The sequence below is a fragment of the Ambystoma mexicanum genome, chromosome 6p (genome assembly GCF_040938575.1).
Source record: "Ambystoma mexicanum isolate Mex_15411 chromosome 6p, UKY_AmexF1_1, whole genome shotgun sequence".
NCBI classification, from domain to species: Eukaryota; Metazoa; Chordata; class Amphibia; order Caudata; family Ambystomatidae; genus Ambystoma; species Ambystoma mexicanum.
This window is the reverse complement of record NC_090935.1, coordinates 21528531-21541197: the sequence shown is the minus strand read 5'-3', so window position 1 is coordinate 21541197 and position 12667 is coordinate 21528531. Positions and strand designations below refer to the sequence as shown.

Sequence of the window (12667 nt, the reverse complement as noted above, 5' to 3'; positions counted from 1 at the left end):
GGAGTCCTGGTTTATCAGGGAAATTGGTCTATAAGACCCGCACTCGAGGGGTGGTTTCCCTGGTTTAAGTATTGGCACTATAATGGATTCCGACATGCTATTCGGGAGCCTCCCCGTCTCATATGCCTCCTCCAATGTTTCCAGCAATCTAGGGGCTAAACTGTCTCTGTACTTCTTATAGAATTCCCCCGGTAGCCCATCCAGCCCCGGGGTCTTCCCTGTCGGCAGTTGAGTGATTACTTCCGCCAGTTCCTCCACTGTGAGGGGAGCATCCAGCATTTGGGCCTGCTCCTCGGTGAGTTGCGGGAGCCTGATTTCCGCGAAGGCATCCTCCAGATCCCCCTCCTCCCACTCTTGGACCTTTGTGTACAGCTTCTCGTAAAATTGCGAGAACACCTCGTTTATACCCTCCTGGGACCTTACCACCTCCCCTTGACTATTCTGGATTGCATTAATTTGTTCCCGTTTGGCCTCCTGTTTGGTTAGCCAGGCCAGGAGCCTGCCGGGCTTATCCCCCTCTGCGTGCAGCCTCTGTATATACTTCCCATAATCTAGGCGCCCTAGTCTTTCCCAAGTCACCATGCACTGTTGCCGCAGGGTGGTAAGATCGTCCTGCTCTTCTCCGTTCTCCCCCGCCCGTTTCTCAGCCCTCTCAATCTTCCTTTCTAACACATCCAGTTGTGTTAGGGTTTCCCTCCTGAGTCCTCCCGTCTTCCCCATTGCCGCACCTCTGACCACCACCTTAAGGACCTCCCAGATCGTCACCGTGCTGTCCACGCTACCCGAGTTATACTCAAAGTAGTCTTCTATCGTGCTTTGGATATGTTCCTGGAATTCCCCGTCCAGCAGTGCTTCTGCCCTTAGTTTCCAAGTGGGCGTGGGGGCCCCCCTGTGTGTATATGCCCATGTGACTCTCAGGGGGGCGTGATCAGACAGGGTTCGTGCATGTATATGTGCCCCAGTGAATTCGCCTAGTTTTCCCTTCCCGTGAAAAGGTAATCAATCCGCGTGAATGTCCCATGCGGAGCACTGTAATATGTGTATCCCCTTTCCCCCTCATGTACCTTCCTCCAGATGTCTTCCAGTTCCAGCTGATCCAGTATTTTCCGTAACCTCTGTGGTGGTGGCGCTGGTCGTCTATGCTTGTGGATATGCAATTGTGGTCTCCAGGCCAGATGATCGTAGCATTCCTGTACGGGGCCAGCCGGGGCATGAGTGACTCAAAGAAGGCTGTTGCGTCATGATTGGGGGCATAGGTGTTCACCAGGCACACCTCCCGGTTTTCCAGCATTCCGTGGACAATCAGGACCCTACCCTCAGTGTCCTTTTCCTGGTTGATGAGCTGGAATGGGATGCTCGGAGCGATCCAAGTTATCACTCCCCTTGCGTAGTTAGAGTACGTTGAGCTGTACATCTGACCTCCCCATTTCTTGGCCACCTTGGTTTGTTTTCCGACCGTCAGGTGCGTCTCTTGCAGCATTGCAAAGTGGGCTCTCGTTTTATTTAACCAGGTGTAGACCCTCAGCCTCTTGACGTATGCATTTAGCCCTCTAACATTCCATGTGAGGATGTTTAGGTCATCTCGGTTCTTGTGGGGCAGGCGTTAGTGGCCCCCTCCGTCCCATGGGCCCGTATACTTTCATGTCCTCTTGGCGTGCCTCTTCCGGAGGTCCTCGTCCCGCGTCTCTCCTGTGATACTTTGTGTCGTTCACACGTCCTCCTTCCCCTGCGTTTCCCCGGGGTTTAGCTGTTTTTGCGGTTCTCGGATTCGGTTTTTCATTGGTGTTTCCCCCCCTCAGTGCGCTTCGCTGACCCCTGGGGCCCTGGGTCTGCCCCGCGTGTCCACCTTCCGTGCCTTCGCCGTGGTTTCTTTGTCTGCCATGTCCTTTTTTCCTCATGCCTTCACCCTGCAAACTTAGCCTCCTAACAACTGTAACTAGAAACAACAACAACAAACGCCCAGCCTCCCTCCCCCTGCTCGGGCCCCACCGCTCTCCAGGTGCCGCCTTCTTCCCCTCAGGCGCACTTGTCGCGGCGTAGTGCCTTAGAACTGGCACTATAAACATTGTCTCTGCTTGGGGTTCCTACTGTGGGTCTTGGCGGTCCAGTTCCAGAAGTCGTGTACTCCCAGTATAATTCTTTGGTTTAGGCCTTGAACTCGTGAGCTGTTGGTTATCCTGCTCTTTCACTCTTCCACAGGGAGTATCCCTGTGTCTTCTTCCCGTTTTGTCTTTAAATTAGTTGCAGTGAGGTGGTGTAGCAACCTGCGGCTCGCTGCAGTGTTCCTCTAATTTTGTCTCGCCCAGTTTGCCGGGCGCCTGGGTCTCGCGTTCCGTCTTCAATCTCCTTCTCTGCCACGTCGGGGCACCTCTCTGTTCCGTCTGTTCCCCCCTTCCGGCTGCGGGAACCCTTGTTGGTCCATCCACAGTTGGGCGTCCGCTGTGGTCTCAAAGATCTGTGTCCTTCCGTTATGTAGTACCTTGAGCTTAGCCGGGTATAGTAGCATGAACTTCACGCCCGCAGCCCGAAGGCGGTCTTTGGTCGGCCAGAACTGAGCTCTCTGCCTTTGCACGAGCGCCGTGTAGTCTGGGTAGATGGTTATCCTGGCTCCATTCCGGGTTATGACTCCACCATCTCTCGAGAACGCCAGGATTTTTTCCCTGTCTTTAAAGTTCATGATCTTTGCGATCATAGGCCTCGGTGGTGCACCCGGGCGTGGTTTCTTAGTTAATGCTCTATGTGCCCTTTCCAGAACGAAACCCTGGGACAGGGTGGCGGCTCCCACCGCTTGGATCAGTAAGTTCTCGATGTAGTTCGTGGGATCTCTGCCTTCCTCCCCCTCCGGCAGCCCCACTATGCGTACATTGTTGCGTCTAGCCCTGCTTTCCGCGTCTTCGGCTCTGCGTTCTAGCGTACTGATGCGTTCCAGTGCCTCTGACATTTGCGATTGGGAGGTGGTCATATCCGCTGTATTACTCTGTACCTGTTGTTCTACCGTTGTCACTCTCTCCGCCAGGTTTCTCGTGTCTTGCCGAAGCAGCCCCACGTCTACAATTACTGCATCCAGCTTGCCTTCTATCGAAGTCTTCAGTGCTTCTATGGCCTCCAGGATACTTCCTTCCACCTGTTTGATCTCTCTGTGCGCCACTTGTGACGTTGCCGTGTCCGTTTCAGCCGCCCCGGGCTGCTGATCTTCATTCTTGCGGGCAAATGACTCCATGACCGTCTGCCTCCCCTTGCCGCCTCTTAGTTTATCTGGCATGTTGGTTCCGGTTGCTGTATGCCAGTATACGGATCCTGCTCCTGCAGTTTCGTAGTGGTAGCCTATCGTTGTTGCGTTGGGCCGGGGTCTTTACTGTGGTCTTCCTCTTGTGCGGATAGTCTCACCCCGTCTTCCCTGGGGTGGTGTGCCCCTGGCCATTTCTTCCGTGCAGGTGTGTGTGGGAGTAGGGCCGCCAGTTGTGTGGTTCGTGGCACTTCCAGGGTCTCTGTCAAGACTGTTTGAGTGGGCTGTGTCCTCCCACGTATGTCCTATGATCCCCAGGGCGTGCCCGGGGTCCGGCGTTCGACCAACCTCTCTGGTGTGGCCCTGCTGTCCGTCGCCGTCCCAGTGTGTGTGTTGGCGGAAACTGGCCTCCCGCGGGGGCCTGTCACGGACGTATCACCATCCGTTGCGTCCGCTGTGAGCCCAGGCACCTCTTCAAGGGAGTGTCCAACGGTTCCCCAGGTCGGGGCCGGACGCTGCGTTCACCCCCTTCGTCCTCTGGGTCTCTCTTCTTTTCTCCGGCTGTGGCTCCCGGTGCCCCGACTACCAGCCTCTGCTCGGGCTCTGCCACCCGTGCCTACTGTCGGGGGGGCCAGTCCTCCAAGGGGTGCCCGGTTGGAGCCCCCGGCATCCTCACCTCCAGCCCCCTTGCTGACTGTCAGGGGGGGCGCACCCTCCAGGCCTCCAACGCTGCCGCTGCCCGCCTGGTCTCTTCCCGCTCTGCCGCGGCCTGTGCTACGGTCTGTGGGCGTTTGCGCCTCCTCCGTCTATCTCGGCACAGCGCTGCGGCGCGTATCTCGGTCTTCTTCCTTCTCCCGGGCGGCTCGGTGGTCTTCACTGGGCTGGTTGTCCGCCGGCGGCGCCCCCGGGTCCTGTCTTCCTTCCTCCTGCACCCGCCTTCTTCTCCGTGGTGAGCGGCCTTTTCAGCGAGACGCGCCCGCCATTTTGCGTGGAGGTACCGCGTATCTCGCGCTCTCGGTTTCAGCCTTCTCAGTCACCGATTTTCCTCAAACTTTCTTCTGCGTGTTCTCTGGGCTTTCCGATGCCTTCCTCAACTTTTCCCCAATCGTTTCCCTTCTGTTTATGGCCTTTTTCAGGATCTGTCTCCGGATCGAGTGGGAGCTCTCCAAGACTAGCTCACGCTCGCATGGCCGCCAAGTCACCCCCCCCCCCTACGCTTCTTACTAATTACGGTAAGATATTTCAGCCATTGTGACTTGTCTTCTTAACATACTGCAGTCTTCTGTGAATAGACTTTGTGGATACCTCATTGTGCAAGCTGGACGCTCTGCTGATTCCTTGCACCATCCCGAATCTAGTTGCAACCCTCGTGCCGTTCGAGAAGCTACCCTCTATTAACCTTCCCGGTTTATTATTTTATACCTCCGTTGTGTTCTCTTTGGACCTCCTTTCATTCATTCAGGGGGTAAGACCTTCTCCTTACCTTTCTATCAATATTACCCAACTAACTAGAACTTCCAACTTTGAGCCTTTTCTTTTCCTTCTTTCCTTTAGAATTCCTACTAAACTAATAGCTGCCAAACTCTTTTCAGGTACTCGCTCACATCCTAGATTTCCATCAATCCCTTTTATGTTCTGATTTATTGCCTCTAACCTGTACCTTGTGTTTTTTGCAGCTTGGTGTGGCGGTGTGGTTTCTCCCCGCTCTTTTGGGTAATACACCAACCTGCCTGTTCTATTACACAGTCAAGGGGGTCCATTATCTTAAAGAGCCGCCTCAAGAGAGGCAGTCCTGTCTGAGGGGTCCTTTTCCGGACTATACTCAGCAGTGACAGAAGGTTCCGGTCCATTTGGTGTTCTTTCCTCTCAACGCCCCGACCAGTCCTACAGGCGGTGAGTAACATCAAGGCCCTGACAGGTGTTTTGTTACTCCTTTTATTCTAAACCTATTAGTTATCAAAGTCTTGATTACTTACATGGTTCTATTCACTTGCTGTACTGCACTCACAGTACTTTGAAATATCTGAGTAACTGTGTTATTACTCTAAGGAGAGGACACCAAAGCTAATGTGTATGTAATAGCACAGAATGTTTTAGTGGGTTACTTACCTCGGTTTTCCATTGATAAGAGTCTGGAAGGCCTAAACATACATTCTACCCAACTTGCCTTAGTAAGAGTGCTCTGTGTGTGCTTAACTGAACCCTTCACCACTCTCACGCCTTGCTGTTCGGTCACACTGCCATGACAGAGCTTGGCCAGACATTAGTGCTGGTCTCTGTTCATCAAAAGAGGGTGAACTCTACAGAATGTGTCCAAAATCCATCTTAACATTTGCCGACAAATGTTAATGTATTTACTGTACTGATAGAAAGTTGGTGTAAGGCCTTTTAAGTGTGGCAAAATGTGATACATTCGAATGTAGAGAACTGCTGAACAAAAGCACATTTCAAAGGCTAGCAACAGGAGGGTATTTAGCCCTTGCTAAGCAAGTAACAGCAGAATCAAATCAAGGACAGTGCAAGGGTCATTGGCAGAGGAGAAATGTTGAAAGCAGATCACAAACACTAACATGTATCCAAACATATCTGTAACGCACAGAGGCACTGCACCCGAGCACAATTTATATAACAGTAACATCATTGTTTTATATAGCACCTTGTGTTGTATTCCTCCTGTTTCTAAGCGTTGTACTAACTAGTACCCATTTTAACAGTAGCCAATTTATCAACCTCAGAAGGATGAGTGGGTAAGTTGGCCCAGCTGCAGTATTTAAACTTGCTACGTGCAAGATGGCCCCATGTCGGAATTGAGCTTTCCACTCAGTTCCAAATTAATTGTTGATTGTTTGTTCTCCCTCTCAGACTACCTGAGTCAGTTCAAATCGGGCACTTATTGCAGTACAGTGGCCAATGCAGCACAAGAAGCCATGACACTGTCTGACGGAGACAAAGGAATGTCAAGAGGGAGCTACAAGGCGGCACGACTTCTCAGGAATGCAATCTCCGTCATCCAATGAAGTCTCTGCTCTTCAAAGAGCATCTCCCAAGCGGAGGATTGTGGCGTCCTGGTAGAAATCTCCTACTGCAGGGTCTGCAACCTTTGGCTCGGGAGATATTATGGAGAATTCCCATCAGCCCGAGCCAGCAGAGTCAACGGTAAGGGATCATGGGAACTCATAGTCCAAAACATCCCGAGTGCCACAGGTTGCAGGCCCCTATCGTAGGACCCTGCTCATCACTACAGGCTTGTCAGATCCACAACGTATCCCTAATCCTGCTTTTGCAGTGCTCCATCCCTCCGCATTTAGCTCCACGTTATAGAAAACCCTATATGTACAAACGGAATGGATTTGATACATGCAAAAGAGGCAACGTGCCAAAAGAGTTACATCTGTATACACATCACATGCAGTGCTAGGTGGTCATTCCCTTCAGGTAATCTCTGCTCTCAAAAAGCATCATACTCACCTTAAAACACGACAACATTATCTGCAGGCAGTAGGGCATGACGGCCTTGTTTGTACACGGCAACAGCTTAAGATCAGACCCTAAAATGAAGCACTATAGTTAATTATGTATAGGTACAAAGGCTCCACAATAGAAATCAAAGACGAAATACAGCTGGATAGGTCAGTTGCTCTCAGCAACTTGGTTTAGAAGGTGACTGGCACTGACCCACAGCTACATAGTTAACCTAGCAGCCGGGATGGCGGACCAGTGGCCAACTAGAAAGGGGGAAAAGATTGGTTTCAAGGTGCAGCGTAACAATACAGAAAAGAATGTCCACACAAGGAGGTTTAACACTGTGACGTTAAGTAAACTGTTGTGCACATGCTGTTGGGATGTTTTGCAAGTCCTCTGGTAAAGTGTTGCAAAGAGCAACCTGTAGTGTTGGATAGTGTTACCCATTAAATCCTGACAAACACAATGGTGGTGTGAATGAGCGGTCCAGACTTAACTCTTAAGAGGGGAGGGGAGAGGTCTCTCGAGGTCTCTCTCTCTCTCTCTGTCTCTCTCTCTCTCTGTCTCTCTCTCTCTCGGGGGCGCACAGAATATATTACAGAAAATATTCTATTTCATGTAAAGTTGTGCCGCCGAAAAAGAACTTTCAAGATAGAAAGGAAGTATAAGGTAAAGTAAACTGTTTCTGGAAACCCCAAACAGCTTTCTACTCAATTATGTAATGCACGTACACAGGTATGCAACACTTGTAAATGTTTTAGACAGCTAAGAAAGGTTTGAGAAAGATTGTCCAAAGGATCGAATGAGGCAGTCAGTAGGCAAACTTTCTGTTCTTGGTAAAAGGTAAATAAGAGTTGTCAGAGTCCGGGGGAGATGCAGTAGAAACAACCTTCAGGCTGGCGAGAATGGAGACCGCTGCAGAGGCAACCCAGACCTACATTGGACGACCTAAAGCCCTTGAAAGGAAGGTTGCAGAGCATTCTGAAGATTTTGGATGCAGACTAATTTATGGTTACATGGTAGTTTTCAGACCTGGGCTTTTCAGAGCAGTTCTTACTTCTAAAGTGAAAGATCTGGGGCTCCTTCTGGTACCTGTTACTCCAGTTGTCTGTTGCTCCTCTCTTGGTGTCAGATCTGCTAATTGACGAGCACCAAGGTTTTCTCTAGGATAGGGAACCATGGAGGCTTGCGATCGGACTGTGCCTGCGGATCAAGACAGTGAACACTGGTTCTGCTGTTCGCTCTGGTTGCTCGAGAAGACCGATGTCTGTAGACACTGGCAGAGATTTGCTGCATCAAATCGGTCTTAGCAAGATGAAGTCATAGCTTCCGCTTATGTCATGATATGCATCATACCCTGTAATCCAGCGCTTATCCTCCACCCCAAAGATGGTCTAAATGTCCAGATTCTGCGGCAGAAAAAAAAGTGCTGTACCTGATGCATTGCTCTGGAGAGAGTTGGATCTCCTTGCTTAGTGCAAGAGAAGCCACTACCCCTAAGCACCTGACATGCCTATTATTGAACAGCAATATTGTGTAGGGTTTCCATTTGATCACTAAACCAAAAAGTATTTGCATTGGTAATATAATGTTGTGTATACTCAAAAAAAGAAAAAAACATTAAGAATGGTCTCACTATCTTGTTTAGCATTTTTATGTATTTCTTTTGTAGAGATGAAATATGAACGTTAAAAATAGAACAGCAAAACAATATAAAGTTCCCATTATTAGCAAGAGAGTCCTCGGCTTGTGCACCACTAGGAATGACGATCAGTTATTTATCGTCTATGCAGGCCCCAAGGTGGGTCAGAAGTTAGCTAAACAATTTCTAAATGGCTCATTCTTTGCATTTCTGAGTACTACAAGTCGGATCATAAAATGTCCCTTCAAGGTTGCAAGCACACTCTACAAGAGGAATGTCTACCACATCAGCTCTTCTGAGAGGTGTCCCTGTCCAGGATATAAGCCAGGCAGCCATGTGGGCCTCTGTCCACACTTTTGGTAAGCACACTGTCTAGACTCCATGAACTCTCAAGATATGGAAGGACGGTCTTTCAGAGTGATCAGATTAAGCACCTCTGTGCTTTATTCCATATCGCTTTGGGAGTCTATCTGAAGATGAAGAATCCATGGGAGGACACAATTCATTAGAGGAAGGGGCCTTGTGCCTCCTTTTGTACTTATGGCGCCATCACTTCGAAGTCGAGAAATGGGCCTGTGGATGAGGTCGACAGGCATGAAACCACCGGCTGGAGTACAAAGGTTTTCCCGGCCAGCTGCGGCGAGGACATATACCTGAAGATGAAGAATCCGTGGGAGGACATCACCCATTAGAAATTCAGCTCATTATGATTGCAGAAAATGAGGTTTCATAGAAAGCAAGTTCTATGACCAAACGCTGTTTTCTTTTATGTTGTCAGATTTTCAAAATTCACATTAACATCGATTACTACAAATGAGTTAATTGTTATACCTTTCAAAGATGTGTTCTGCGAGAGAATGTAAATACAGTTTTCATAACTTACAGTGTATAATAAAACTCTTACAAATAACAGTGTTTAACGAATAGACTTGCTATGTGTTTTTGAATCCTGGGTTATTGACTTTGTTAGGTTGAGATTTGTGGTAGTACCCTTAGGGTGCACTACAACAATCTCAGCCCCCCTGGAAATATGACCCAACCTTTGGTATAAGTCTGAACTACACAGGTTGGTAGCGTGGCTGAGCAGCCAGGCTCATCTCAAGAGGGGTCAATGTGAGCAGTAATGTAGTTACACAGAGATTTACAGTGAGAAGTATTCAAATACACTCTGATACTCAAGGTTTCTTGATAAAACAATTATTAATTTATTTACCACTCATTTCAATAAGCCTTCTTCAGAAGGGAGCAATATAAAAGCAACACTTAAATACACTTAAAAAATCCACACTCTTAGGTTTCCTTAGATTCAGTCAGTTCCATTGGGGACGGCATACAGGCACTTCCTACATCCTCCGGTGACGTAAATAACTAGGATACTGTTGACATTAATATATTATTGTTTCATCTAGAGTAGGCAGAGAGAATGTACAAAAGAAAAATTCAACATAATAAACAAGAGATCTCAAATGCACTTAGCAAACAAGGCAGCTACTTTCGAACCCCCAAATGCAGACTAGATTAACCCCTTCCTGGAAGGATGGGTGTAACACAACTACAGAGGAGATAAGGGCTCTTCGTGGCTTTTCATGGAACTAGGCTAAGCCAATGACAGTGAGAAAATGTTCTTGGAAACAGTAGTTAATCCAAGAGAAAGGTATTTAAACCTTGGGAAATCTGAAAGACTTCCCTGTAGCACTACACTGAAGGTGCTGTGTGACACAATGCAAAAAGATGCCTATGGAGTTTAACAGACTCCAAAACCATATGGAAACACAGAGTTAACAATCAGAAGAATACATGAGAGAGTGGGAAAAAGGTCTCACTCTCTCCAGGTTAACATTTAAAAAGTCCTAGAGTCCAGCAAAAGTGCTGGGGGTCTCTAAGGTAGAGAGGAATTAGCACATTTCTGAGAATTCTCCCTAACAGATTTCATAATAAAACATGAATAGCTGATAACATATGTTTAGCAGCCACCCATTTTGGCATTAAACATGGAGCAATGGGATACCTAAGATAGGTTTACTTCCCACCGTCAAATGCAACTAAAAGTTTCCAAAAATATTCGTGTGTGTCACCTCTGCAAGTAAGAAACAAAATACACCAATGAATAGGTTCAAGGGTACTCATACACGAAGGGCTCCCACAATTGGTTTGAAAAAATGATTCTTCAAAATTGTTATCATAGAGAAAGATCTCTAGAGGACTTTTTATGTTGTAATTGCATGAGGCAAAAACACAACACAATTTACAGAGAGAGAATAGACATCATCAATGGTTTGTTGGACCATAACAGAAGATAAACGTAAATGCTTTAAAACACCATTTACCACCAATGCTCGGGACAAAGTTGAAAATGGTGTGTGTGCAACAAACCCAACCTCTGGAGGTTTGTCAAAACAGACACAGTTCAATTGTGAAACAATTCAAAGCGGAATTCTAAAGACAACGTAAAACAACTAACAGATACGATTTTTCATGTGTGAACAGCATTCACTGTGCTGTGAATTCGGGGAGTAGTATGTCTACACCAGGTGTTTCGGCCGTTTAGAATTGGGCTAAATGAGCCTCATCTTTGGGACGGCCATCATCAGGACAAGGTTCTGTACACGGGACGTCTCAGCTGTGGGGAAGGGAGATCACAATCAGGTGGGTGTATGAGCCGCAGAACTAATTTAAATTGACTGAATCAAAAATGTGTAGTCACAAAATAGAAAACACACAGTTTACCTATGTAGCAATTGATAGGCACTGTATTAGAGATCCATACGCCACACTGGGCTGGTCTCTAGGTACTCCTGTTGTGTTAAACAGAAAAAAGGGGGGGGGTGAGTCTGAACCCCAACCGTTATGTACATAATAAATATAAATGTACACAAAGCATAAAACACGTCTTACCTTTCACCGAATAACTACAGGTGAAAAGGTCCAATGTGTTGTACAGCGGTCAGCCATCAACGGTATGGCTGCAAGTAAACAGAAAGTCACATTTAAGTTTCTGAATGTAACGACTGCTCATGTGGAACTAAAAGTGCCCATGCTGGCGAATTTACCTTTGGCGGTGGGCCAGGTAGGCTGTCAAAAGGTTGCGTGCAGAGAGCGGGGCATCTTCGAGTGACTGAAGGAGCACACTGCACAGCGTGGGAAAAAGCTGTTGCCAAGGCTGCATGAGTGTTTTATATGGCAGCCATGTTAGGATCAGGCTGAAATCGAGCAGCCAGAGAAAAAATGTATAGCGCTCGAACTGGTGGAGCATAGTGATAATAAATCAATTTAGAGGGCACACGGGATACACATCTGTCTTAAAAATTAATTTAGGAGCTAAAATTAGCCAACTGGTTGTCATGGTAACCATCTTGTGACTCATACAAAAAAATCACGCATCAACAGAGTGTAAGATGACCTCATGGGGATGTTAACAAATTCGTTGAAAAGTCGGCGCATGATTAGAAAATGGGCCCAATATGTACAGCTCTTGGAATGCATAGGCAAATAGTAAAGCAATAATAAATACATGGCACATAATGCAGGTACATAATTGCATAGTCATAGAAAGCCGCAAAATGCATTAATATGTACAACTATTGGAATGCATAGGTAATAGTAAAGCAATAATAAATACATGGCACATAATGCAGGTACATAATTGCATAGTCATAGAGAGCCACAGAGTGTACTGATTAAATACCAGCCGTGGGCAAAAGAACATATAAATTGTACCGCTATCCTAAATAGATGGCAAAAGAGAGCCGCAACAAAATGCTCACTAAATGCGCACACAGACATAAGAATTGGACTGGATGGAAATCGATGTATAGAAAAACGAAAAAACAGTGGCATTTTTTGGAAAAGCATTCTAGTAGGCATACCGGGCACATAATTTGGTCTAGATGTAAAAATATCTAAACAAATGAATGTTCAAGAAACCAAAACACAACATTTTTGAGAACAGTGTTACAATGGACATTCAAGTGTGTCAAAGATGGTTTAAAGAAAAGACTTCCAATCCACTGAAATGTTTAAGCCAGAATTTACGGTGTTAAGTCTGTGCACCCACCGTTGCTCTAACTGAGTCAATGTTTTATTCAAATCCCCACCCCTCCTTGTCGGGTTCACTTTCTGAAGAACAAACCACCTTAAATCTGTGTCTTTGTGATTTTTCCTAGTAAAATGTTCTACTAGGGGCTTGTCTGGTATTTTGTCCCTGATGCAGGAACGATGCTCGGAAATGCGCATTTTAATTGCACATACTGTTTTCCCCACGTATAGAAGATTGCATGGACACTGTATGATGTATATAACACCCTTGGTGTTACAATTGGTGAAATCATTCATAGTCC

At 47.1% G+C, this 12667-nt stretch overlaps 1 protein-coding gene across 3 annotated transcripts in view; it reads right to left on the bottom strand.

Moving 5' to 3' along the window:
- INTS10 (integrator complex subunit 10) overlaps nucleotides 1-12667 on the bottom strand; it is a 372357-nt gene that overhangs the window by 86758 nt on the left and 272932 nt on the right. For all 3 annotated transcript variants that reach the window (XM_069626653.1, XM_069626654.1, XM_069626655.1), the window contains one exon: nucleotides 6695-6774. In XM_069626653.1, coding sequence (XP_069482754.1) covers nucleotides 6695-6774 — 80 coding nt within the window. The remainder of the gene's footprint in view (nucleotides 1-6694; nucleotides 6775-12667) is intronic.